We start from the raw sequence: 23,196 nt of genomic DNA on the forward strand, positions 1-23,196 counted from the left end.
CTCTCTCTCTCTCTCTCTCTCTCTCTCTCTCTCTCTCTCTCTCTCTCAATGACCAGCTCAAAATGATCAATAAAATAAAGGAGGGTTAAGGCATTGACTCAAGTCAAGTGGGTACATTAATAAAAAAGCCTTAAAGGAGTAGTTCACCACCAAAATGTTTTTTTTTTTTTTTTTTTACTTTTTTCACTCAATATAAAGACTTGAGTTCAATACTATCTTTTTGTATTGGAGCATCAAGATAAAAAAAATCGATTATAGTACATTTAACCCCATTGAAGTCTGTCCATCACGTCACACTGTTGTCCTAAAGTCACTTCTCTGCCACCGTTGGCCCTATCAATGGCTGAAACAGACCCATCCCAAGGGAGCTAGGATAACACGAAGATCGGCTGATCAATGCACAACTTTGCAAACTCCTTGGCTGGCAAACCACAACCTCCGCCCCTGATTTCTCACTTACATAAAATAGGCTATATGTATTTTTAAGTCTGATTTGAGTCAAGCAAACAGCAAAGATCCAGATCTGTGTTACACATTGTTACACTCTCCTAAATAAAACAATGATGACAACTTTGCCCTTTGTAATCTTCCAACTTACTGAGAAGACATTGATGGGATACTTGGCAGGGCATAATGACATTTTCCTGACAGACTGCAGCATTGAAAAGCATGCTCATAGTGTTTTAGTTAGGCCTAATGAATTTGTTAGTTGAATGTCTGCAGACTGAAGGACAATTAATAAGGATATATTTTCATGGTGCCAGTGGTGGGAAAAGTACTCAAATGCTTTCTCAAGTAAAAGTGTCAATACTGCAATGTAGATGTAGATGTACTAATTGTAGATGTACTAATTGTATAGGCCTAGTACTTAAAGTACCAAAAGTACAAATAGGCCTACTCATTATGCAGAATGTCCCATTACACACGTTTTCAAATGTATAAAAATCCTTTGAAAATAGCAGATCTACAAGCTCACAAGCATTGTGGGCATGTATGTTTTGTAATAATAATAATAGGCCAAATAACTAACAAATAATTAGTGCAGTAAATGTATAATATTAGTGGAGTAAAAGTACTGAAAATTGGAAATATTCCAGTAAAGTAAAAATACCAAAGAAATAAGTACTGTACTTGAATACATAATATATACTTAGTTACTTTACACCAGTGCATGGTGCTAAGTGTGCAGACCGTTCGCCTCCCAGTCGCCAGTACCTTTTTGTACACAAGACCCCCAAATTGATGTGTATTTGCCTGCGCATTTGAAAATGTTTTGCAAGGGATCCCCAGAAGAGAAGATTTGTATTAAAAACTAACAAAATCTTCCAAACATTTTCAATGTTATTGATTTTTCTCCAGAAATAGCAGATGTACAAGCACAGCACAAAGTGACGTGCTGTAGATCTGCTATTTTTGAGTATGCCTAGCCAACGATGAAGTGGTTAAAATGACTGTGATGCTATATTACTGTAACAAATTTTGCAAGGGAACCCCGGCCTGTGCAGGGCTGGATTAACCATTGGGTGGGGCCGTTGCCAGGGGGGGTTATGGTGGAGGGCCCCAAAAACTTAGCATCCAGCTAGGGGCCCTCGCGGGGGTTAATCGGTCCCTGCCCCTGTGGGAACCACTGCCTTAGACTATTATTTGTGAGGGCAGTATTTTCTTTTATGATTTTTTATCTTCATTGGCTGATATGGACAGACTGCAGCAATGTGATATTCAAGCATTCTATTACTAAAATAATGAATACATAAAACCAATGAGTATAAATAACTTATATTATAAAAATGTTACTTGTCAACATACTAAATCATTTAATGTCATAAAGGAAGTGGTCAAATATATTCAACACGTTTTTGCAACCTGGACATTGATCTCTTCACAAAAGGCAAAGGCCACCTAACCTTGAATGCCTGTGACATTTCTCCTTAGATTTACTTTATGATACTAGAGCAAGGTACCGTACCATGGATGATGCTGATGATGGCATGGTCATTTTTAGTTAATGGCAGATTTCAACAGATGCACAGTCAACAACGTTTTTCTATAAAAGACAACCCCTGAATGTAATCCATACATTCCACCAGACATGAGGGGGATTGTGCTTGCTCTAACTGTAGCCCTTGTGGGTAAGTATATCTTTGATTACTTAACCCATCTGCTTTTGGTCATTTTGTTGTTTGTTGCCATAATACAGTACAAATATATGTACATTTCTAGATTTCCCACAGAAAGGTATTTAGAAATGAAAGATTTAGGAGTAAAACCTCATAACCAGTTGGTATATTTTGATATAGCAGTGTTCAAGAAATACACATTTAAGTTTTTCTGTGGAATCTCTTCTAGATGATTAAAGGTATTTTTACATCAGATTATTGACAGTCTATTCTTATTTTGCAGCGGGCGTTCATGTCAACTTTAGTAAGTAATGTATTGTGAAGTGATTTTTCCAAAGCTATGTGATGTTTTTAAACTACAATAACACATGCATTCAACTTTAAATTCATTATTGATGTTATATTTTCCATAGATATCTTATCATGTAATAACTTCTTGATTCAGCCCCTGAGTTTAGAGACGGTGCGACCTACGTGTACAAGTATGAAGCCGTTCTCTTGGGAGGTCTGCCTGAGGAAGGCCTGGCTAGAGCTGGAATCAAAGTCACAAGCAAAGTTATGATCAGAGGAGCAATGACCCCAGGGGTCTTCATTATGAAGGTAAAGACTACAAATAGCTTTGATGAAACACAGCATTAATAAATTACATGTAGTGTATGAACTTCAGTATTTCCATGTGAGTTATGGACAGGAATTCAGGACTTCTCAACGTAAATTATTTGTAATTGAAAATTGTCTTTCTCCTCCTCTAGCTTGTGGATCCTGAGATCTTTGAGTACAGTGGCATCTGGCCAAAATATCCTTTTGTACCTGCCACTGATCTCACTTCAGCCTTGGCTGTTCAGCTCTCGACTCCCATCAAGTTTGAGTATAAAAATGGTATCGTGGGCAAGGTGTTTGCACCAGCAGGAGTCTCCACTACTGTGCTGAATATCCACAGAGGAATCCTGAACATCCTTCAGCTCAACATGAAGAAGAACCAGAATGTCTACGAGTTGCAAGAGGTTCAAATACATCCTATTCTGAATGATTATAAACACAAAAGCCAGGGTGATATTTGAACTCCAAAATAATTTCCATTCTCTTACTCTAGGCTGGTACCCAAGGTGTGTGCAAGACTCAATATGTCATTAGTGAGAACCTCAAGTCTGACCGTATCTATCTGACCAAGACCAAGGACCTGAACCGTTGCCAGGAGAGAATCGTGAAAAACATCGGTTTGGCTTACACAGAGAAATGTGTTGAGTGCGAGGAAGTAAGAGACATTTCTTTGAAACTATGCTTACATTTGGATGAGCAACATATTTTTAAAAACAATGGGTGTGTTCTAACTGCTGCCGGGCCGGGTTAACTTTGAATTCACCCTTTGTTAGCCTCCTGGTTGGTCCCTGACTGACCAACCAGCAGGCTCCATCTGCCTTGTCCCGCCCTGGTTCCGCCTTTTTTATGTTGAATTAGCTAAAACATAATTTTTGGAGGAATAAAAACATTTAAAAACATGCTGATTCACTATGCTGCCACTGAGCAGCTCCAATTGACTGAAACCAAGTTTGAAATTAGAATTGAGCACATATAACAATATGAAGCAAATGAATTAACATGGCAGTGGATGGAATGTCCCACTGAATGTCCCACCAAGACACAGCAACCAATGGGTGTGGAGAGGGGCAGGACAATGGGCGGGACTTGACAAAGGGTGAATTGTGTCTATGCAGAGAGGAATGGACCTGAAGGGTGGTGCAGCCTTCACCTATGTCATGAAGCCAATGCCAATGGCTACTGGTACTCTGATATTGGAGGTGACTGCCACTGAGCTCATTCAGTTCTCACCTTTCAACATCATGAATGGGGCTGCCCAGATGGAGGCTAAGTATGTAGTTAGTTAACAATGTTTTCTCTTTTTAATTGTACGATAAAGACATTGACTCACTAAACAAAAAATCTTATCAAAGTTAATCAGTTCCTGAAAACCTCTTCACAGACAAATTCTGAAGTTTGTGGAGATTGAGAATACCCTGGTGGTGCCCATTAGGGCAGAGTATCCCCACCGTGGATCCCTGCAGTATGAGTTTGCCACAGAGCTTTTACAAACACCCATCCAGCTGCTGAGGTTCACCAACCCAGAGGCTCAGGTACTGGGAACCATTCATGTTCTGCAGATTATTTTCAAATGTATCTCTGACATACACAACATAACACTGGAGGCATTGTTTCCTCTTTCTTCTTGACAGATTATTGAGATTCTGCACCATGTGGTGGCCAATAATGTAGCCAAGGTCCATGAAGACGCTCCCCTGAAGTTTATTGAACTTGTCCAGCTGCTGCGTGTGGCCAGATTTGAGAGCATCGAGGCTCTCTGGTCTCAGTTCAAAGTCCACTCAGCTTACAGGTAGCGAGAACTAAAACCAAAATTAAGGAAATTCATTATGAAAAACAATTGGAAAAGATACAAGGATAGTTTCTCAATTTTCAGACACTGGATCCTGAGTGCTGTTCCTGCCATTGGAACTCATGCTGCTTTGAAGTTCATCAAGGAGAAGTTTATTGCTGATGACATCACTGTTGTTGAGGCCAGTCAAGCTCTGCTGGCATCGGTGCACATGGTGACAGCTGACATGGAGGCCATCAAGTTCATTGAGGTACTGTAATGAGATCTTACAGTTCAAATTCATGATGTAATTCACCACATTATCAATTGAGATGTTAACAGTGCTTTCTTCTCACCTCTCTTCAGGGCCTGGCTTTTAACCCCAAGGTTAAGGCAGTCCCAGTTCTGCGTGAAATCGCCCTGCTGGGCTATGGTACCATGGTTGCCAAATTCTGTGCTGAGAACCCTGCATGCCAAGCTGACCTTGTTAAGGTTGGCTTATGATGCTGTTTCCATAAAAACTAACTTCAGTTAATGAAAGTAAAATTAGAATGGTGACATAATCTTTCTCCTGTGCCTCCCATAGCCAATCCATGACATTGTCATTGAGGCTACTGCCAGCAGTCAATTTGAGGGACTAATAGTTGCCCTTAAAGTTCTGGGTAATGCCGGCCATCCCGCCAGTCTTAAACCAATCATGAAGCTTCTCCCTGGATTTGGCGCTGCTGCCATTTCTCTGCCCATGAGAGTCCACATTGATGCAATAATGGCTCTGAGGAATATTGCAAAGAAGGAGCCCAAGATGGTAAGCACAAAGCTCCTCAGTCTGTCTCCTTGCCAACAGTTCACAAAATGTTAACATTCCCCATTCAATTAAACAATGTGTTAATGATTTTCATCTTTGTGATTTAGGTCCAGGAAGTGGCTATTCAGCTGTTCATGAACAGGGCTCTGCACCCAGAGGTCCGCATGGTTGCTGCTATTGTCATGTTTGAGATTAAGCTCCCCATGGGCTTGGTGACCACGCTTGCTAATGACATTATGACTGAAGGAAACCTGCAGGTTGCTAGTTTGGTCTACTCTTACATGAAGGCCATGACCAGGAGCACAGCACCTGACCATGCTCAAATGTAAGAGAAATACAGTAATAGTAATCACTTGCTTCCTTTGTTGTTTTAAAAGGATGGCATCTCAGAAATGTTTATCTCCCAATTTTAGTGCTGCTGCCTGTAATGTTGCTTTGAAGATCCTCAGCCCCAAGTTTGAGAGATTGAGTTACCGTTTCAGCAGACTCTACCACTATGATGCCTATTACAGTACGAGCATTAACAGTTATCATTTATCGATAGTTATCACACCCAGACATGGCTCTGATTATTTTGTTGTTGTTCTCAGATCCATGGATGGTCGGTGCTGCCGCCTCTGCTTTCTACATCAATGACGCAGCAACAATTTTGCCGAGAGCTGTTATGGCCAAAGTCCGCACTTACCTGGCTGGAGCGTATGCTGATGTTCTTGAGGTAAATGGAATGCAGGTTTATGCATAGCTTGGATGCATAAACTTCATGTCATGATCAGTGGTGCATTGGTGATTCAATGTTTGGGGGGCGCTTATCTAGAGCCGTCATGCGCACGTCGCTCAACACCTAAGCTTATTTCAGACAAGGACTCTTCATCGTTTTAGATAGACATCTGCTCTATATTTTGGGTTCTAAACTACTTAAACCCTATACTTAAATGACTAGTGTCCCCCAGTGCTCTATTCTAGGCCCCCTCTTGATTTCACTGCACTTTAAATATCTGTACCAAAAATAGCTGAGATACAAGCTCACAACGCATATAGTGTAAAGCATACATGGGCAACTGGCGGCCCGGGGGCCACATGCGGCCCCCACCTCCACTTAATGCGGCCCGCAGGTTAATTCCGGAATACTATATTATTGATTTCAGCTGTTACAATTCCAAACAGGACCTGCTTTAATTCGGTCAGTCTATCTTAGAAGCTTAATGACTAGTATAATAGTAGTATTAACATTTATTTTTGTTATGTCAATTGTATTTGTATTTAGGTTCATAAAGTTAACATGAGTATATAACTAAATGCGTTTGAAATTAAATCAAAATATTACATTTCGGGAATCCAATTAAAAAATAACAAAAGATAATTCAGGATTTCAATTCAAAAGAAGCAAAAATAGCCGATCTACAAGCTCAAAACGAGCTCTGAGCTTGTAGATCTTCTATTTTTGCTTTTGTATGAGATACTAGAGCAATATGCGTAGCAATATGCAATGTGGCCCTCCGGAGTGAAAGTGGAAATATAGTGGCCCTTGCCATCATCAAAGTTGCCCACCCCTGGTGTAAAGTGTTGCACTGTGGGAGATGCATTGTGGACTGAAATATGTCACACTGGTTGCATGATTGAGTTCTCTTTCTCTTCATTTTGTCTTTTATTAGGTGGGAGTAAGAACCGAAGGAATTCAGGAGGCTATTCTGAAAATGCCGGTTCCTGAGAATGCTGACAGAATTACCAAGATGAGGAACGTTATCCGGGCTGTGAGTATGAAGGACCTTACCTTACATTCTGCTGTTAAACAACTGTATGTGATCACAGAACAATTTCATTACAAAAGGTGGACTCACTCAGGTTTACTGTCATCATCCCTCAGCTTTCTGAATGGAGAGCTCATCCTTCAAGCAAGCCCCTGGCCTCTGTGCATGTCAAATTCTTCGGACAAGAAATTGCTTTTGCCAACCTGAATAAAGCCATCGTTGACCAGGTTATTCAGGTACTGAATGTTTTACAGTTAAACTAATTTGTTCACTATCAATAAACATTCAACTCTGAATTGAAGGCTGTATGCCATCATGTACACAATGTGTGTTTTTCTACAGCTTGCCACTGGTCCTATGATTGGGGCTGAGGGAAGGAAGGCATTTGATGCTCTGCTGGCTGGTTTTGCATCCCATTACACTAAACCCATCCTGGCTGCTGAGGTTCGTCGTATCTTCCCCACTACTGTTGGTCTGCCTATGGAGCTGAGTTTCTATACCTCTGCTGTGGTTAATGCTGCTGTTGAGTGTAAGTTACTATTAGGTCAAGAACACTGATACTGTATAAACCTAGGTGCTTTAACTGTATAAACTTGACTGAAGGTAATCTTTCAATTTAACAGTCCAGGCAATTGTGACACCACCTCTCCCAGAGAACTTCCATCCTTCCATTCTTCTTAAGTCTGACATTGAGATGAGGGCTGCGATGACTCCAAGGTGGAAAAAATGGCACCTCATTCTTATAAAATGTATTTTTAATGAACTTGTATCTATTGAAGTGAGAGACATCTGGCATTCCCTTTAAGTTCACATTTTCTTTGCCTTTCAGTGTTGCCATGTACACATATGCAGTTATGGGAGTGAATACTGCTTTAGCCCAGGCTGTTTTGGTATCAAGAGCCAGAGTCCACACCATTTTGCCAGCAAAGATCGAAGCAAGAGTTGACATGATTGGAGGCAACTTCAAGATTCAGGTTTTACCTGTTCAGGGCGTGAATAGGATTGCATCAGCAGTGTATGTACTATCATTTTCACCAAATAAATTCTATGATTCACCATTTCAGTTACATATTTAAATTCATACATGTTTTCGCCTCTCACTGCAAAAATCCACTCGTCCGAGACAGTTTGCCCTCTTGGCTCCCAAGTTGTGGAATAAACTCCCTGTCGCACTTAGAACAACGGACTCACTCGCTACCTTTCGCCGTGGACTGAAGACTCACCTTTTCAGACTCCACCTAATCCCTTAGCACTTCAGTAAAATCAATGACCATACATGAAGCTAATTAACATTTGTTTGTTAGGTTTCTTTAGAACTTGATTATATTGTGTTTTCTCTAGATAGATATCCATTTACATTGTTATATTGCTGTTAATGTACTGACCTATTATCTTGTTTATTATTGCGATGTTGTACCTGCTTATTGTAAGTCGCTTTGGATTAAAAGCGTCTGCTAAATGCCTAAACTGTAAACTGTAAACTGTAAACTGCAGTGTTGAGACTCTTGCTATTGCAAGAAATGTGGAAGAACTTGCAGCTGCAAGAATCACACCAATCATCCCAGCTGAAGTTGTAAAACAGCTCTCCAGGGAGACATTCACTTCTACAATCACATCTGGGGTTGCAACCTCTACATTCGGTGGTTTGGTGTGTTTGATAACACCCCCCCCCCCCTCCCCCCTTTACACAAAAAGCTCCATATGATACAGAGACATTTACTATGTTGGTTATGTGATTATGTCATTTTATGTTTTCTTTTTTTCTAGTCAAGGTCATCTGAAATCATTCCTGTTGATCTGCCAGTCAACATTATCCGTAAGGCGAAAATTCTTAAGGCCATCTTTGAGAAGAAAATGTGTGCTGCATCTGAACTCTTTGGAATCAAGGTCTGTGCTGATGTTGAGTCTTACAATGCTGCCTTCATCAGACACAGTGCACTCTACACTTTGATTGGAAAACATGCAGTCTTTGTTGAGGTTGCTCCAGGCAAGTAAAGTAGATGACATCATCTTATTGAATAACAAAGGTAATTAAGAATAATGAATAATTTGTTGCTCGTGTTGATGCAGCTGCTGGACCAGTCATTGAGATGATTGAGGTTGAGGTTCAGATTGGAGAAAATGCAGCTGAGAAGATCATCAGAGTGATCAACATGAGCGAGGAGGAGGAAATCCAAGAGGACAAGAATGTCCTCCTGAAGCTCAAGAAGATCTTGGTTCCTGGTCTGAAGAACGGCACCAGATCATCCTCCAGCTCCAGCAGCTCAAGGTCTTCATCATCCTCTCGTTCTAGCAGCAGCAGCCGCTCAGTCGCTTCATCCAGCAGTAGCTCTTCCAGATCCAGCTCCCGCATCTCAAGGGTAAGGCTCAAAGTAATCTTGACGATCCTCTTTTCTGTTGTGCAAATTTTGTTCAGAGGGTTGATCTGTTGTCTTTACTATTACAGCAGGAGGTCTATGACATGGAGTTTTCCAAGAAGCACATTCACCAGGTAATTATCGAATGGCTGTCTAAAGAATTCTCCATCATCATACCATCATGCCAAATGCTTTGTTTTGACAAACGTGCATATTTTGTTTGCAGTATGCAACCTCCACTGCCAGGGCTTCCATCATAAACAGCGCCACCAGCTTCGAGGCCATCTATAAAAAGGTGAGGAAATCAAACCATTCAAAGAATAAACATTAAATACTGAAGACCCATTTTGTAATGCCACTAACATCACTCCTTTGCATCTTCAGGCCAAATACCTTTCCAACATTCTCACTCCTGCCGTGACTATCCTCATCCGTACGGTGAGAGTTGACCAGAAGATTCAAGGATACCAGATTGCAGCTTACTTCGACAGAGCTACTTCCAGATTGCAGATTTTCTTCACTAGCCTTGTTGTATATGACAACTGGAGAATCTGTGCTGATGGCGTGATGCTAAGCTACCACAAACTCATGGTGAATCTTGCATTTCAAACTCCAATATAATTTGACTCGGACATCCCGATAGTTGCCATTTTTGTTTCAAATGGGCTTAATTGTTTCCCATATTTTTCTCTTAGGCTAAGATTTCCTGGGGTATTGATTGCAAGGATTATGAGACTCAGATAATAGCTGAAACCGGTCTTGTTGGCCCAGACCCAGCTTTCCGTATGAAGGTGGCCTGGGAAAGGATTCCATCGGCATGGAAACGCTATGCAAGGAAGTAAAGTCCCAAAATCATAATATCACTTTCAAACCTTGTTTCAAAGTATTCTTTATAAAATATATACCGTATACAATTATGTATGCATTGTTGATTAAATATCTTTTTTTTTCACACCATAGCATCTCTGAGTACATTCCAAACATTGTCGTACCAGCTGGTGTAAGCGTGGCAAAGGTTACGAATGCTCCCAAACAGATCATTCTGACTGTGGCTGTTGCCTCTGAGAGAACCCTGAATGTTGTGCTGAAGACACCAAAGGTACAGTTTTATTCCTCAATCTATTTATTTGACATTTTTATTTCATAGCCATCTACAGAGATGTTGCATGTACTGTATACCATTTGATCCTTTTACATTGTATTAATTATGGCTGATAGGATCATGTACAAACTTGGAGTTGGTCTACCTGTTTATCTGCCCATTGGACACACAGCCGTTGAGTTGGCCGCTCAGGACAGCCTGTTGGACAAGATCTCCTACACAATTACCAAGGCTCACGCAGGTAAGAGTAGGCCTATACTGTATATTGTACTGGAAACAGTGCTTTTATTGTTGAGCGGTGGTAAACCGCTCCATAGAGTGGCTGTGCGTGTGTCTGTAGCCACTTTTCCTCAGCGTTTTGCCATAGCAATGTGTTTTCCTCAGCGTTTTGCCATAGTAATGTGTTTTCCTCAGCGTTTTGCCATAGCAATATGGGTGTGTGTGTGTAGCCTGTATTACATCACCAATTACATCCTAGACCTATTTGTAGCCACTTTTTCCTCAGCATTTTGCCATAGCAATGTTTTTTCCTCAGCCTTTTGCCATACCAATGTGTGTGTGTGTGTAGCCTGTATTACATCACCAATTACATCCTAGACCTATATCCTAGTCTGAAGACGTTATGCAAGCATGACCACCGCTCACTTCACATTGGGTGTGATTTTTTTAATAGCTGAATGGTAAAACCAATTAACTAAAATATTCTTTGCTTCTTTTGATTCTAGCTGAGTGCTCCATGGTTGGTGACAAACTCACCACGTTCAACAAAAGGAGCTACAAGAATGAGATGCCTGTCTCTTGCCACCAGGTTCTGGCTCAGGATTGCACAAATGAACTCAAGTTCATGGTTCTGCTTAAGAAGAATCACACACTTCAACAAAACGAGATCAACGTAAAAATTGCTCATATGTAAGTATAGCAAATATCTACGATTTCGAAAGATGGAAGTTAATTAATTTGTCTTAGAAAATGGAATTTGGCGATTTAGCAGTTCATTAATTTCTGAACTCTCTTTCAACAGCGATGTTGACCTAATCCCCAACAATAATGATGTTCTGGCGAAGGTGAATGGAATGGAAATTCCCATCAGCAACCTTCCATACCAGCATCCCACAGGTCTTCTATATTAAAATGTCAAATTAATCTGTCAATCTGAAATTATTCACATTTTAGGCAGACAAATAATTTCACTTAATTTGTTTTTGTAACAACTACAGCCAAAATCCAGATCAAACAGAGAGGTGAGGGTGTCATTGTCCATGCACCAAGCCTGGGTCTTCAGGAGGTCTACCTTGATAGGAACACATGAACGGTGAGACATTTTCTAATGAATATTAGGACCCTATATCACTCATTTAGAAACAAGCATTCTTAACAAAGTGGTCCTTAAAAACTATACTTCTGTTGTTGTTGTTGTTGTTGTTGTTGTTGTTGTTGTTGTTGTTGTTGTTGTTGTTGTTCTCAGGTTAAAGTGGTGGACTGGATGAGGGGAAAGACCTGTGGAATCTGTGGTAAGGCTGATGGGGAAGTCAGAGAAGAGTACAGCAGCCCCAACGGACGCTTGACCCAGAGTTCAGTCAGCTTCGCCCATTCCTGGGTGCTTCCTTCTCAGAGCTGCCGTGACACTACTGGTAAAACCTATACCTCGTCTTTGCTAGTTTCCTTTACATATACATTGGCAACACAGCATCTAAAGTAGTTGTTCATTTCTAATTGCTATCATTCTGTCCTGAACAAGGATTCCCACTAAATACTAAATGTTCAGGCTTGAAAATATTGCTGATCAACCACTGGACACTCATAGTTTCAGGTGATTTGACCTACGAAATACTGTGTATACATAAAATATACTCATCTTGTTTTTCCAGAATGTTTCATGAAGCATGAATCTGTCAAACTGGAGCAGCAGATCATGGTTCATGGCCAGATGTCCAAATGCTACTCTGTTGAACCTGTGCTGCGCTGTCTGCCTGGTTGTGCCCCTGTGAGGACCATTCCTGTCACTGTTGGCTTCCACTGCGTACCTGCTGGTGAGTCTACAAAACAAACAAACACTTTCACCAAACATATACAGTATGTATTCTAGAAAGAATGACATAGGTCCTAATGTCTTTGCGTTCTTCCTCATTGCAGATTCTAACATGAATGTTGAGGCTCTCGCCAACATCTATCAGAAGAGTGTGGACGTGAGGGAGACCGCACAAGCCCATGTGACCTGCCACTGTACGCCCCCAGTGTGCTTAATCTCATACCTTCTTTCAGATTCTGTTATTTTATTTGTTTGTTTGTCATGCTAATGTTATTGAATAGGTTGTTCATAATGTGATTTTAAATAAATATCATGAAGCATTTCAAATTTCCAACACAACGTTGTGTGAAAGTTATATGGAAACGAAAGGTAACAGGGAGTGTGTGTGCTCAGTTTGGCAGCGATCGGGCCAACGGTGACTGAGATTAGCTGTTCACAAACTGCGAGGACGCACGCACGGACGCACGGACGGACGCACGGACGCACGGACGGACGGACGGACGGACGGAGGGGAAAACATACTCTCCCTCAGCCTTCGGCTGGTGGAGACAACTAGAAAGCTACTGTAGGTGCAAATTCGGGAACAAGCCCATGTGACCGCTGCCACTGTACGCCCCCCAGTGTGCTTAATCTCATAGCATTCTGTCACATTCAGTTATTGTATTTGTTTGTTTTTCATGCTAGTATTATTGAATAGGTTGTTCATAATGTGATTTTAAATAAATATCATACACCAACACAAAAGTTATATGGAAAGGTAACTATAGAAAGCTATAGGTGCAAATTTGTGAAATTGCAAGTGTTGTTGCCCCAATGCAAACACACTGCAATAGAGGCCCTGCTACATGCAATTCAAATTCAGTCAATGACACTCAACACGTGATTGAAATTCATTCATGTTTTTTAGCATCTCTTGTAAAATGGGCCCCTCATACTAACTTTTTGCAATCAGTAAACTAAATTGTTGTATTTCATTACAAAAGTCAATAATACTGTTGGGGTATGATAGATCATTTTGGTTGTAGTTAATATCGTTTGAATATACAGTATATATTGTGCCATGTTTCCACGCTTACAGTATGTCACTGCTAGTGGAAACATACAGAGGGCCAACTACGTGTTGTTGTTATGATCTGGGATCGGCCAGCAGGCCCAAGCCTAGGAGATAGAAACCTGTGTGATGTGCAAACAAAAAGGACTCAGGTCTGAGAGCTCAAGTTTAAAATGCTTTACTTCAATATCACAATAAATATTAAAAAACTTACAATAACATATATCTGTGCAAATAAATGAATTAAACATCAACAAAAATCATCCCTCCCAGGCCTCACCCTACCCCCACGGTCAAACCAGCCAGTGAGGACCATTTAGGAGGACACCCACAGAGACAGTTTCACCATCAAAGTGCCAATGCAGTGCCTATTAGATCTATCACATATCAATAATCCAATCCAGTGCACAAATGCAAATTTAAAACTCCTACAGAACAGGTGTAGAGGCTAGTAGTGTCCAAAGTAATTAAAATAGCCTAGTGTCATCAGGAAGAGTTGCAGTCTAAATCTTATTGATAAAATCATCAGTAGTCTTTGATATACACTGGTAAGGCTTGAACAAAAAGTTTAATAAAGAAAACAACACATTCTGATAAGAGGGCTAAAAGTTAATTTCCTAGTGGCAAAATGGGGCGACCAGGAGGATTAGTGACCATTACCTAATTTTAAGGAGAACGTATGCGATTTGGATTTATAGCCTACTTTAGCTCCAAAAGGGTTGAATGATGCAATATCTCTCATGTCATATGATCTTTTAAAGTTGCATTCCTTTTGGTGTATAGTCATTGGTCACCTTTTGTGTTCCTAATCTGACTTGTTTTCTGTTTTTGTATTTATATCCCTTTTTTTAAGATTTATTTTGGGATTTTATGCCTTTATTGATAGGACAGTAGACTGACAGGAAATGGGGGGAGAGATGGGGAGTAAAAATTCTGCAATCGCTAAAACGATAGAAGGCAGTAAATGAAAAAAAAGGTAAAAAAATACACTCATCTTGTATTTTCTCTAATTAGCCTACTATCTAAAACATGAACGCTTGTTGTCAAAAAACAAAGTTGTCCAAACATTTAGTTTTAACCAAAAATAATCACTTACCCTACCTTAAACCTTTCTAGATTCAATTAGATAAATATAATACCCGGTATGTCATATTACTATTTCTATTGTTGTGTTCTATCTACTTGCCTATTTGTATTAATCATGTAGCCTACTATTGCAGAATTCTGTATTCGCATTTTTAATAATTTGATGTGGACTTTAATGGTCGGTTCCCCCCGTTGTTTGATTGTTTTGTTTAGATTTTTTGCATAGAAGGGCCTACTGTGTTCTATCTGTCTGGCATTCAATGTTATATGAGTTTCCAAAAAAAAGGATCTCAATGTGCTTTCCTGAGCGTACCCTTTTAGTCTTCCTTGTACCAGTGAACTGTGCTGTCATGAAACTGTACCTTTTCCTATGCAAACTTCTAATACATTTTTCAATCAATCAAATCAATCTTTCGACCTTAACAATACTTGAATGGGTTGTTCTGTACTCAATAAAACAACTTTTTTTAAGTTCACAAGTTCCTGTGAGTAGTCCATACACAAGACTGGACCACTATTGAAATACTAGGGGACAGAACAGGGACAGAAGCATAGCTCAATGGACAGAAGTCCCGAGCTGAGCATGCTCCACTGTCAATAGTTTCAGAGAAGGATAGATGCAGAGCCCTCTGAGGCTCTCTACAGCGGTGATTCTCAACCTTTTCAGGCCGCGACCTCCAAAATACTCACATTTGAACTGGGACCCCCCCCCCCCCCCCTCCACCCTGACAAGAGCACTACTTGGAGTTGGAAGAGTTGAGGCATTACATTTTGTTTAACACGTCTTATTGTGAAAATAGCCGATCTACTTGCACAACGCCTAGCAACGCGAGGCGTTGTGAGCATGTAGATCTGCATGTGATCATGTAGATCTGCTTTCTGCATCTAATATTTGACAATTTGGCAATGTTTAATTTTAGAGGTATTAAAAAGTCCTTAAATTGTCACTTAAGAAATGTGCAGATACCCTCTAACACACTTATACGGTATGTTAGTTTGTTTATTTGAGTGAGAAAACAATGTTGCACATTAAGCTAATCATCTGGGGACCCCCCAAAATAATTTGGGGACCCCCCTGGGGGTCTCGACCCACAGGTTGAGAACCACTGCTCTACAGGTAGGCAGGGCAAGCTCCAGCTTCTTCAATGTGTGCAAAAGGCAGCTGCAGAAATTCAGTCTGTAATAGCCACAAGGGATGCCAAGAAACTGTACAAGCTGGTGAGAAAAGTTAGTTATGTAGGTCTGACTCCCATAGTGAGATTAGATACCCCTTCTCATCCCCTCTGTGATATGGGGATGAGGAGCACATTCAGCCCAATCTGGGAACCCATGGCAAAAAAGCTCAGAACCTGTTCTTGAGAGAATTCAGCCAGACTCTGGAATCATGTGACTCTGGAGTCATGTGATAAAAAATTAATCATACCGATTTTTCATATTGCATTGATTGATTGATTGAGTATTTTATTAGACAAAAGTGGAGGACATAACAAGTATAGTCAATGCAAGAATGTAGTACAGTACAGTTAAACACCCTGCCTAAAAGGAACATCGCAAATAAGTCTTTTTACGGTCATTTTTACGTCGCAAGTCCTAGATATTCAACTCATGGTTATCTATCTATAAATGCGAGAAGTCTCTGCGTGTGTGTTTGTAATCCGCGTATCTCGAGAACCGTTCGTCCCACCGGCTTCAGATTCGGCACGCGCGTTCCCCGCCGCGGCACGGAGTGCAGTGCCGGGCCTCGACCCGACCCGACGCGCGGTTTTCCCTAAGCGGCGCGAAACGTTCGGAATCTCCTTATGCGGAAATCGGCGCAAAATCGGCGCAAGCGCTGACTCATTGTGACATCACTGCAGTGCCGGGCGCAAGCGCTGAGTCATTGTGACATCACTGCAGGCAGATACAGGGGCCTAGCCTCGACCCGACAGACTGAGATCTCCATATATGGGCATATGGGCAGATACAGAGATCTCCATATATGGGCAATACAGGGGCCTTGCCTCGACCCGACAGATATCTCCGTATATGGGCATAAAAGGGACACAGACAGATATATCTCCGTATATGGGCATAAAAGGGACACAGACAGATATATGGGCATAAAAGGGACACAGACTGAGATCTCCATGACAGATATCTCCGTATATGGGCATAAAAGGGACACAGACTGATACAGAGAATGGGCATATGGGCAGATACAGAGATCTCCATATATGGGCATATGGGCATAAAATGGACGCAGATATTTGGGCATAAAAGGGACAGACTGAGATCTCCATATATGGGCATATGGGCAGATACAGAGATCTCCATATATGGGCATAAAAGATGGACACAGATAGAGTATATGGGCATAAAAGGGACACAGACAGATACAGAGATCTCCATAATAATGGGGTTTGCATTAAAGGGTGGGGCATTCATTCCCTATTTACATCGTTCCCGAGTTGGCCAGGTCGCAAACTCCATATATGGGCATAAATGGGCACAGGCAAACAGATGGTCAAACCAGGTCCTACAGAGATCTCCATATATGGGCAGAAAATGGACGTAGACAGACATATCTCTCCATATATGGGCATAAATGGACACACGCAAACAGATGGTCAAAACGGATCCTATGACAACAGGTATAATGGGGTTTGCATTAAAGGGCGGGGCATTCATTCCCTATTTACATTGTTCCCGAGTTGGCCAGGTCGCCGACTAGACGCTCGGCCGCCCGAAGGGCGGCCGAGCTTCTAGTCTATCTATAAATGCGAGAAGTCTCTGCGTGTCTGTAATCCGCGTATCTCGAGAACCGTTCGTCCCACCGGCTTCAGATTCGGCACGCACGTTCTCCGCCGTGGCGCGGAGTGCAGTGCCGGGCCTCGACCCGACCCGACGCACGTTTTTTCCGAAACGGCGCAACGTTCGGAATCTCCTTATGCGGAGCTGATTGTTGACATCAGGCTGTTCCGGAGGAAATCATGTCATTGTGACATCACTTCATAAAAGGCTCTGACATCACGTACACCACATGACCCCACACTCCTATGACAACACAGGCATATTTACATTGTTCCCGAGTTGGCCAGGGCGCCGACTAGACGCTCGGCCGCCCATCTCCATATATGGGCATAAATGGACGTATCGGCGCAAGCGCTGACTCATTGTGACATACAATGGACGCAATCTCCGTATATGGGCATAAAGGGGACACAGATACAGAGCTCTCCATATATGGGCATATGGGCATTCTGACATCACTTCTGCTGACTCAAAGACAAACAGGCAAACAGATGGTCAAAACGGGTCCTACAGAGATCTCCATATATGGGCATATTTACATTGTTCCCGAGTTGGCTAGGGCGCCGACTAGACGCTCGGCCGCGCATCTCCATATATGAGCATAACGGGTCCTACAGAGATCTCCATATATGGGCATATTTACATTGTTCCCGAGTTGGCTAGGGCGCCGACTAGACGCTTGGCCGCACATCTCCATATATGGGCATAAATGGATGTATCGGCGCAAGCGCTGACTCATTGTGACATAAAATGGACGCAATCTCCGTATATGGGCATAAAGGGGACACAGATACAGAGATCTCCATATATGGGCATATGGGCATTCTGACATCACTTCTGCTGACTCATTCTGACATCACTCCTGTACTTTGCACGTGTTGAATCTCTATATATGGAGATAACCGACGCATCTCACAAGCCATGGGCATAAATGGACACACGCAAACAGATGGTCAAACAGATCCTATGACAACAGGTATAATGGGGTTTGCATTAAAGGGCGGGGCATTCATCCCCTATTTACATTGTTCCCGAGTTTCGGGCGGCCGAGCTTCTAGTACTACAAATAACAAAAAACATACAAACATCATCACAGTTATATAAAACAGTATATATACAGGGTAGGGGAGACAAGGGGGTGGGGCTAAGGTAATAGGGGGGCTCACTTCTCGCCTGTCTATGGGAGAAGTGCTAACTACCTCCGCCTCTGGCCTCTGGCCTTCTGGGCAGTGTTGAAGGAAGACAGCGAGACATGCATTATACGGATTGGCTTGGCTTCCAAAATTCGTGGGAGGGGTCTTTTATAGAGAGGGACAAAAATAACGGTCTGTTGTGAAATAATAATGGTCGGTTGTCTGATCTACATCAAATTTGAATCACAGATTGTGGGGCCTGCAGAAAATGAAAAGCCCAATTGCAAGACCTATATTAATAGGCCTACTGTAGGGTGTGCCACAAATGCAAAGAACTCAACACATAAACTATAAAATCTAAGAAAAACACTACATACAGTATATATATACACTATATCATGAATGCAATAGAGCATAGACATTTTGTGGCCGTTCCACAGATATAAAGCCCATACATTTTTCCCATAGAGATTTACAAAAAATGTAATTATGTAAAGTCTGGAACCAAGCCACCCATAGCTCCCGGTGAATGATGGCCATAAAGCATTTGATGCTGACTGTGTAAAATAGATATGGGCTTTCTATCTGGGGAACCACAAAATGGCCACAACTGCTATGCCCTATATCAAAACAACCACAAACTTGAATTGTATGTTGTGGGGTCTCTATAGGGCACACCACCAAAAGCTCTTTCACTTCTGACCATATCATCAAAACGTAAAAAGTTGAACTGCTAAATTCCGTAGAAACACAATTTTCTCCCAGAGGATTCCATCGGCCTCAACGGGTGAAACCTAGAACGTTGGGGCAATCACACTACACAATTTCTTGCAATTGTCTAGTTTGAATTACTTTCATAAACTGACCGATCAGCTGGTTGTCACACTTTGGCTGCCTATTGTATTATTTGTAGGTCAATTTGGACAGATATGGGGCCTGATTTCTTTTCCAAATCTGGTTATGTAGAAACATAACATAAAGGGGAAAGCAACTAAGTACTCAATTACTGTACTTATTCTTTTTCTAATTTTCAATCATTTTACTTCCACTACATCTGAAAGTACTTTTACTCCACTGTATTTGAAAACTTTAGTTGCTAGTAAGATTTAGATTATTAATATTAAAAAACATACATTAACCACTTCAGCCCTATACATGTTAACATTTCGTCCATTTGAAAATCTGTGTGTACCTGGTTACATTTTGGAACCAGGTTGCATTTGTTGCCCCTAGCTTCCTTTCTCTACACCAGGGGTAGGCAACCTTAGGCACGGGTGCCAACATTGGCACAGGGGAGGGTGATGATCACTGGTACACTGGCAGAAGTGTTTTTTTTTATTAAGTCACCTCATTTAAATCCTGCACATAATTCTACTACATAGTAGTCTAATGATCGTTATAACAATGTCCTGCCAATCAAAATGATTGCATGCCATGTTATTAAAACTTATTTTGACATGGCACACTGACTATCTAGAAAATAAAAATAAAACATGGCATTTGATTTCAAAAAGGTTGCTGACCCCTGCTCTACACTCTCCTATCTAAATGAAACAATGATTGCAACTTTACCTTTTGTACTTCATCAGAATTTGGAAAAGTGACAGGTCGGGACATACTGTAATGACATTTTCCTGACAAACACACATGTGCATTGCGACAGACCAACCTTCTTCAGGGTCAAAGTCACCCGGCCTAGTGAATACCTGTGTGCTACAACGCATACTGTAGGTTCGTTTTTAACCACTTACCTCCCAAAACAACAGTTTCTTAATCACTATCTATTTGCATACATTTTCATTGATGCAAAAATACATGATCCGCTCTCTTTTTCTTTCCAACACCAGGCTAATAGTTTACTTATAAGACACACAGGGAGCAGCCTATTTTGAACAACCAATAATGTAATGGCATATACCTGTACTGTTAATATATGTTAATAAAATATTCAATCAATCAATCAATCAATCAATCAATCAATCAACCAATCAACCAATCAATCAATCAATCAATCAATCAATCAATCAATCAAAGTATGATGTTAAGTGTTCAATGTGATGTGTTGTCATGCTTTATGGTAATGCAGGAGTCAGCACTTGTACAGACCCTTTTCTCTTTACTGTTCTCCAGTCCCTACGCACCTTTGCATATCCAGCGGTCATGAAGGCAGTGATCTCACAATTATCTTTATTCATATATATTAAATATATTACATTCATTGTGTATTAATATGCATAACTGATCATTTACATTTTATAGCATTCATTGGCTGATAGCAGTAGAACTTTGATGTTTGAGAATCCTGTTACTCAAATCATGAATAAATAAAAAGTAAAAAAGTAAATATGAAGAGAGTATCTGCACCATGAAAAACACTTCCTAATATACTGTAAGCTAGCTACAGTAACTACAATTAATGTAGTTAACTGTAATATTGTTAATAAATGTTGAATAATTAATTTAAATTTATTGTGATAAAGAAAGTTTTCAAATGTGTTCAATAAGTTTTGAAACTTGGACATTGAGCTTTTCACAGAAACGGCAAGGGCCAGGTTAACCTAACCTTGAATGCCTGTGACATTTCTCCTTAGATTTACTTTATGATAAGAGAGCAAGGTACCATTGATGATGCTGATGATGGCAAACGGTCATGTTTAGTTAATGACAGATTTCAACAGATGCACAGTCAACAACAGTTTGCTATAAAAGACAACCCCTGAGTGTAATCTGTACATTCCACCAGACATGAGGGGGATTGTGCTTGCTCTGACCATAGCCCTTGTGGGTAAGTATATCTTTGATTATTTTATCCGTCTGTTTTTGGCAATTCTGTTATTTGTTGCCATACAGTACACATATAATTAAATCCACAGAAAGGGATTTACTGATATCACAACCAGTTAGTATATTTTGCTGTAGCAGTGTTCATGAAATACATATTCGAAAAAAGGTTGTTTTTTTTTTGTGTGCAATCTCTAGATGATTAAACAAAGTTTTCAGATACAAACTCTCTAAGAGTATTTTTTTAATCAGATTATTGACAGTCTATTCTTATCTTGCAGCGGGACAACATGTCCACTATGGTAAGTAATTTATTGTGAAATTATTGAGCGGTGGTCACAACGCTCCTATACGTGGCCGTGTGTGTGGGTATGTATGTCTGTCTGTCTCCGTGTCCGTAGCCTGCAGTAACCTTTTCTGACCACACATGTTAAGGGAGGGGCGCTGTTGCACACACACACACACACACACACACACACACACACACACACACACACACACACACACACACACACACACACACACACCACCGCTCAGTTCACACGAGTGTGATTTTTTTAAATTATTTTTCCAAAGCTACATAATGTTTTGAAACTACAATAACACATGAATTCAACTATAAATGAATTATTGATGCTAAATGATCCATAGATCTTTTATAATCTGTAATAACGTCTTGTTTAAGCTCCTGAGTTTAAAGCCAGTAAGACCTACGTGTACAAGTATGAAGCCGTTATCATGGGAGGTCTGCCTGAGGAAGGCCTGGCTAGAGCTGGAATGAAACTCACAAGCAAAGTTATGATCAGAGCAATGACCCCAGAAGTCTTCATTCTGAAGGTGAAGATTACAAATAGCTTTGATGAAACGCAGCATTAATAAAATACATGTACTGTATGAATTTCAGTATTTCCATGTGGGTTATGGACAGGAATTCAGGACCTCTCTACATAAATTACTGTATTTGTAATTGAAAATTGTCTTTCTCCTCCTCTAGCTTGTGGATCCTGAGATCTTTGAGTACAGTGGCATCTGGCCAAAAGATCCTTTTGTACCTGCCACCAAGCTCACTACAGCCTTGGAAGTTCAGCTCTTGACTCCCATCAAGTTTGAGTATGTTGATGGTATTGTGGGCAAGGTGTTTGCACCAGCAGGAGTCTCCACCACTGTGCTGAATATCTTCAGAGGTATCCTGAACATCCTTCAGCTCAACATCAAGAAGACCCAGAATGTCTACGAGTTGCAAGAGGTTCAAATACATCCTATTCTGAATGATTATAAACACAAAAGCCAGGGTGATATTTTAACTCCCAAAGCATTTCCATTCTCTTACTCTAGGCTGGAACCCAAGGTGTGTGCAAGACTCAATATGTCATTAGTGAGAACCTCAAGACTGAACGTATCCATCTGACCAAGACCAAGGACCTGAACCGTTGCCAGGAGAGAATCGTGAAAAACATCGGTTTGGCTTACACAGAGAAATGTGTTGAGTGCGAGGAAGTAAGAGACATTTCTTTGAAACTATGCTTACATTTGGATGAGCAACATATAAAAAAAAAAAAACAATGGGTGTGTTCTAACTGCTGCCGGGCCGGGTTAACTTTGAATTGTGTCTACGCAGAGAGGAATGGACCTGAAGGGTGGTGCTGCCTTCACCTATGTCATGAAGCCAATGCCAATGGCTACTGGTACTCTGATATTGGAGGTGACTGCCACTGAGCTCATTCAGTTCTCACCTTTCAACATCATGAATGGGGCTGCCCAGATGGAGGCTAAGTATGTAGTTAGTTAACAATGTTTTTCTCTTTTTAATTGTACGATAAAGAACATGA

The 23,196-nt window shown here is 41.0% G+C and overlaps 2 protein-coding genes across 2 annotated transcripts in view; both read left to right on the forward strand.

Moving 5' to 3' along the window:
• Positions 1 to 2,089: 2,089 nt before the first annotated feature.
• vtg2 (vitellogenin 2) lies at positions 2,090 to 13,897 on the forward strand (the record flags this gene model as incomplete). Its single annotated transcript, XM_080728665.1, is given in 35 exon segments — positions 2,090 to 2,129; positions 2,563 to 2,717; positions 2,870 to 3,121; positions 3,211 to 3,372; positions 3,833 to 3,987; positions 4,099 to 4,249; positions 4,349 to 4,506; positions 4,591 to 4,756; positions 4,852 to 4,977; positions 5,072 to 5,290; positions 5,398 to 5,615; positions 5,704 to 5,801; positions 5,881 to 6,005; positions 6,943 to 7,041; positions 7,155 to 7,274; positions 7,381 to 7,567; positions 7,662 to 7,755; positions 7,868 to 8,053; positions 8,533 to 8,686; positions 8,806 to 9,025; positions 9,109 to 9,398; positions 9,485 to 9,529; positions 9,622 to 9,690; positions 9,780 to 9,986; positions 10,091 to 10,233; positions 10,356 to 10,499; positions 10,614 to 10,738; positions 11,223 to 11,406; positions 11,519 to 11,613; positions 11,715 to 11,803; positions 11,807 to 11,809; positions 11,963 to 12,128; positions 12,366 to 12,527; positions 12,631 to 12,720; positions 13,851 to 13,897. Coding segments are annotated over 35 exon segments (4,944 nt in total).
• A 7,434-nt stretch (positions 13,898 to 21,331) lies between these two features.
• Positions 21,332 to 23,196, forward strand: part of LOC308287491 (uncharacterized protein) — a gene marked incomplete at both ends in the record, with an annotated part of 51,601 nt that continues 49,736 nt past the window's right edge. Inside the window, 5 exons of the mRNA XM_080728676.1 lie at positions 21,332 to 21,371; positions 22,053 to 22,204; positions 22,362 to 22,613; positions 22,703 to 22,864; positions 22,986 to 23,140. Coding sequence (XP_080584802.1) covers positions 21,332 to 21,371; positions 22,053 to 22,204; positions 22,362 to 22,613; positions 22,703 to 22,864; positions 22,986 to 23,140 — 761 coding nt within the window. The remainder of the gene's footprint in view (positions 21,372 to 22,052; positions 22,205 to 22,361; positions 22,614 to 22,702; positions 22,865 to 22,985; positions 23,141 to 23,196) is intronic.

This window comes from Nannobrachium achirus, assembly GCF_963921795.1.
Source record: "Nannobrachium achirus genome assembly, chromosome: 1".
Taxonomy (NCBI): domain Eukaryota; kingdom Metazoa; phylum Chordata; class Actinopteri; order Myctophiformes; family Myctophidae; genus Nannobrachium; species Nannobrachium achirus.